General features: G+C 38.7%; 1 gene segment (V, D, J or C); it reads right to left on the bottom strand.

Annotated features, from left to right (window-relative positions):
* Window positions 1–3,545: 3,545 nt before the first annotated feature.
* Window positions 3,546–4,169, bottom strand: LOC102966293. The segment is given in 2 exon segments: window positions 3,546–3,905; window positions 4,068–4,169. Coding segments are annotated over 2 exon segments (387 nt in total).
* Between the last annotated feature and the right edge of the window lie 1,410 nt (window positions 4,170–5,579).

Raw genomic sequence — 5,579 nt, 5'->3', positions numbered from 1 at the left:
TAGACTAGATACAACTAGACTTCTGTCAAGAACATGTCTCAACCTGACTAGATGAGTTGGTCCTACAGTCCACTAAACCACTCCATTTTGATGGCTATAGTGTTTCTTTTCTAGAAACATGAATCAAATCTTTAAGAGTCTAAACACTTGAAATGATGCGTATAGCTCATCATTTTTATAAAATAACTTAAAAGTTAAAAAAATCAGGGATAAGAAAAACTGAGATTGTGGGAGAGGCAGAGACCATACAGGTGCCTGTGGCATGAGCTTCCTCCCACTAAGATGCAGAGTTATCAAAAGATTATGTATTGTCCGCTCCCATTCATATGACATTCTTACAAGATAAAAATATAAAACAACAAACAGGTGTACAAAAATTTATGGATGGCAGAGAGTGTGATTAGAAAGTTATAGAACTGGGGTGCCTGGGTGACTCAGTCAGTTAAGCTTCCGACTTTGGCTCAGGTCACGATCTCGCAGACCTTGGGTTGCAGCCCTGCCTCAGGCTCTGTGCTGACAGCTCAGAACCTGGAGCCTGCTTTGGATTCTGTGTTTCTCCCTCTCTCTCTCTCTCTCTCTCTCTCTCTCTCTCTCTCCCTCACCTGCTCTTTCTCTCTCTCTCTCAAAAATAAATAAACATTTAAAAAAATTTTAAAAAAAGTTACAGAACAAGGGATTTGGGTGAAGTGATGAACTCGTTCTGCATCATGATTGTATAGTGGTTAGATGAATCTATACTATGTATTAAATTTAATAGTCACAGATATAACTGTATCCAAAAATAGCCCATTTTTCTATAGAATTTCTTTAATACAATTTTAAAACACTGAGAAAAGAAAATAAGTGATGTGACTTCTATTTTTATGACTGCACTCTACCTAAGATGTATATTATTTCCTCAGCTTAGAAAAGAAAGCACCAGCCATGCCAACTGTGAGAGGCAAAATAATGGACAATAAATAAATAAATAAATAAATAAATAAATAAACAAACAAACAAACATCAGGTGGAAAATGGAGGAGAAAAAAAAAATAAACAAAAACCTTAAAGATGTGATTAAGTTAAGGATCCTCAGATGAGGAGATAATCTTGGATTATGTGGACCTAAATATAGTCACATGTATAGTTTTAAGAGGAAGCAATGGGAGTTTTGAAGACAGGAAAAAGAGACATCAATGAAACCATGGAAGCAGAGGTTAGAGTGAAGTAGTCATAGGCCAAAAATGCAGGTAGCAACCAAAGCTGTAAGAGACAAGGACTCATGTCTCCCTAGAGTGTCTGGAGGGGGTACAGCCTTGTTAGCATCATGATATCATCCCAGTGAAATAAATTCAACTTCTGGCCTTCAGAACAATGGCAGAAAGAATTTCTGTGATAAAGCCTGTGATATACATCGTCCAGAGGCAGTGGTAACAGATCCACCATCCATAATGAAGTTTTAAAGCCTGAATGTATCTGGATCTAAGCTATGAACTGACTCTGCCCTCTGACTAGCTTTTTGTTTTCTTCTGTTGAATACATTCTCGCCTAAGTATGAGAAAGCAGTTGAACTAAGAGTAACTGCACCATCTCTCTTCTAACTTGGTTTAAGAAGAAAGAAAACAGTAAAATATAAACTGCCCTTCCCTCTGACTCCTTATCAGACTTGGAGGAAATAGACCAATCAAGAGTCGCCTTCCTTCTGCACAGGAGCTAGTGTATAACCATATAATCAAATAATCTAAGCTGACTGAGGTGTTGGGCTACAATACTGACCTTTCTTATTCAGATATTTTAAACCTAATTTAACCTAATGACTTTCCCTACAACAACAAACCAGTTAGCTTATAACTGACCACCATAACTCAGCCAAGAGGGATCATTCTCACCATACCAAATCACCAATTGTATCCATCTTTAGGAAGAATATGAGATGTCTTGAAAATAGCCTGCTATTGAGCAGGGGTGGGAGAATTAGGAAAATAATTATTTATGCAAATTCTTTCCTTATATTGATTCTATTTTCAACACTAAAAGAATTCCCTTTTTAAATTTTTTTTTAATGTTTATTTATTTTTTATATAACACAAGGGGAGGAAGAGTAGAGAGATATGGAGACACAGAATCCGAAGCAGGCTCCAGGCTCTGAGCTGTCAGCACAGAGCCCAACTCAGGGCTCAAACCCACAGACCATGAGATCATGACCTGAGCTGAAGTTGGTCGCCCAACCAACAGAGCCACCCAGGCACCCCACTAAAAGAATTACCTTTTAAAAACGCTGCACAAGTAATGCTTAACTCAGTCAAAATATGAAGCTAAGATAGGGAAATTTGTAGCAAGCTATCTCTACAATAAATGTTAATCTAAATGCCTTCTGCAATCCACGAAGAATACTTAGGTGAGGTGCATGATAAATATATATAATAATTTTGCCCACATATCCCAGGAATAAAGATTCCAATCATAAGGAACAATAAAAATTAAATGTCTAGGAGTAAGTTTCTTTACCTTAAAACAATGGAGCTTTATTGAAAAACACATAGATAAACAGAAGGAAATACTATGTTCTTCAATAACCAAATACAGACTTTTAGGAGTTTATTTTTCACAAGTCAACTTATAAATTTAATTTACTCACAAGCTTAAATAAAAATTCTAAATATATAGCAGAATTCACCTTTTCCTTCTTCCATTAATAAACATCTATTGATGATCAACTATGTAAAAAAAAGTTTGTTCTGTATAATAATGATTGAAAGATACAACTTTCCCTTCTAAATTATATGATTGTAGATGTGAAAAAATACTAACAAAGTTTTGAAAAGAGTCTTAATTCTCAATTCAAATTCTTGACAAATCACTTCTGCTTTTAATTTTCCTCAAATATACATAACATACATACCATCACTGGGCTCTCAAGAAAATCCTAACTCACATTTTCTCAAGAAGAAAATATTCAGAACACACAGAAAGGATTGCCACATATTGCCAGAAAGACAGAAGAGGAAAAAAATTAAAAATATTACTGTGACTTGTGAAAATCTCTCACGGAGCTATTAAAAATCAGGTGTTAGAGGAGAATGCTCAATTCAGGATATAACATTGAATGGAAAAAATCAGAATCCAAGTTACATTAGAATTTAAGAAGAGAGTAAATGAAACATTGATAATAAATTAGCTGGGTACACAATTATCAATTTCACACTTTGCTTTTTACATATTTTCTATATTTAGCACACAATGGTTTATAACAGAACAAAAGCAACATCTGCAGTACTGGAAAGATAAGAGTTGAAAGCTAATGCATGACAGGAATGTGACAATTTACCAAGAAGTTGTTTGTATGTCAGGAGTCTGAACAGCAAATGTAAATCAGCTTTAAACCTGAATTGCAAAATAAAACCTTACTAACTCCCTTCAAAAATCCAATAAGCAGCAATGATTCAACAAAATGTTCTAACCCTGTCTGGGTCATCTCGATCCCAGTTGTCTTAAGTTATGCTTTAATGTCTAACACATTAGCTTCCGCCTGCAGACAATAGCACAAACGATCTACTTGAAGTTCTGTGTCAAAGGACAGGGACTGCCCAGTCACAGGTTTGGGTGCAGGCAGCAGGTGTCTGGGACGCAATGTGCACTTGCTGCACAGAAGTAGACAGCTGAGTCTGCAGGCTGGGCGGCTGCGATGTGCAAGGACAGATGCTTGGCCGTCTTATTCAGTAAAACAGTGAGTCTTTGGTCTTCTTTTTTGGCCACACTTGAACGAATGTCTATAATGAGCTGGGGACCTTTTCCAAGTTCTTGCTTATACCAAGGGAAGTAGACTGAGGCACTGTCTGAGTAACTACAGGCGATAACAGAGCTGTTTCCCTCCTGGACACTCAGGGTGGAAGGACTCTGCTCCACATTCTCTCCTCGGCTGAGCCCTGTGCAGAAAGAAAAGGTCAGAGAAAGGAGAGCAGTTCCCGCGTTATTACGCTTCAGAATTCCCCTTTTCTCCACTACCTGGAGGCAACCTGAGTAAAGCCGGTCTTGACTTCTCAAGACTATCCACTAATTACTCTGTTTCTCATAAACACTCAACTCACAGTGCAGTGGCAGCCACAAGAGCGTGATGAAAGCCCCCTCGGATGTCCTCATGGTTCCTCCCAATTACAATTACAATCACTTTTAGAATTGCCAACTCCAGCCAGCACAGCTACTTCTAGTACCGGCCCGCCCTTCTTTCCTGCATCAGTCAGAGTGGTTTCCCACGTGTCCACCAGCCAATAAGAAGCACGACTGTGCTTCTGCCAGACCTGCTCCTGCAGATGCTCTACCATGGACCCTCCGCCTGGTCTGCGGCAGCTCAGGTGCACCCTCCTGTGGTCACGTCTGTACTGAACTCACTGGGGAAAACCTTCTTCCCCTACACCGAGCCTCTGAGGGACTCAGACGCATAATGGCAGCAATACGTCAAACAAATTACATCCTAGACCAGAGACTAGATGCACAGGAAGAATGTAAACATTAAGATTTATACCTCTGCACACTACTGAGTCACTGTTAAGTTCAAAAGAGTAGATCCTGTTGCCGTTTATTCAATGATGGGCCTCATGTACATGTTTGAAACGAGGAAGGAATCATGATTCACTGTCTTAAACAAAGAACATAGAAAACCTTCCCTTTCTGCCCAATCTACCAGCCCCATTTGTCTGTTATGGAGAAAAACTCTTCCTAAAAGGAACATGTAAGCCAAAGAATAAGTATCTCAAATGCCTCTTATCTCAGACTCTGCTCTTCTGAGCTGGTCTTGCCTGTGACCTGGCAATTTCCAGAGAAGTGACATTACCAGCAGTCAAAATGCGGAATCTTTGTCAGTTAATATGACTGTCATAAAAATGTCAATGATAAAGGAGCAGGGGGACAAGTCCATGAGTTAGGAAACATTCTGACTTGGTTATTTGTGATGGGAAATCTGACATGCTCTCAGAAATCTATTCCTATTGCTACAAGGATTTTATACTGCGAAGTATTGGGGGAAAGAATGGAAATTCTCACAATATATCGGGTTTCAGATCCAAAATATGTCGCCATTTATACTATAGATGCTTTTATTGTCTGATATCAAAACGGTGCCAGGTCCAAAATGTAGTAAGTGACTCAAATCCTTAGTAGAGCTTCCTCTAACGTGTAAGCCAACTCTCCTAGCATAGATTTCTGCTGCCTTGGCCAGTCCTCAGATTCCATACTTTGCCATTTTTCTCCCAAACTCCACTACAATGTTCCAAAGACACTGATAAAGTTCTTTAGTCCTGTAGATTTCCAGAATTATCCCTTTCTGGCAAAAATCCTTTCTCATCTACTTTAATAGTTTGATATTCTCCAATTACAATGTAATGAAGACAATCTAGGGAAGCCTAAATATTGCCATGGCTGCCCAGGGGAGTAGTACAAGTAGACTACTCATCATGAGAACGGATCCTAGGGAAATCAAGACTGCCTCACCTACATTAAGTGGAAGCCCTTTTCCTAAGGATTGTACTCACTACTCCTCTGAAATTAGGCAGAAAAAAAAATCCTGAATCACATTTCACACCTTTAAAAATTTAGGGACAACT

This window comes from Panthera tigris, chromosome B3, assembly GCF_018350195.1.
Source record: "Panthera tigris isolate Pti1 chromosome B3, P.tigris_Pti1_mat1.1, whole genome shotgun sequence".
In the NCBI taxonomy this organism is placed as follows: Eukaryota; Metazoa; Chordata; class Mammalia; order Carnivora; family Felidae; genus Panthera; species Panthera tigris.
The sequence above is the reverse complement of the archived record's forward strand: the minus strand, read 5'-3'. Positions and strand labels throughout refer to the sequence as shown.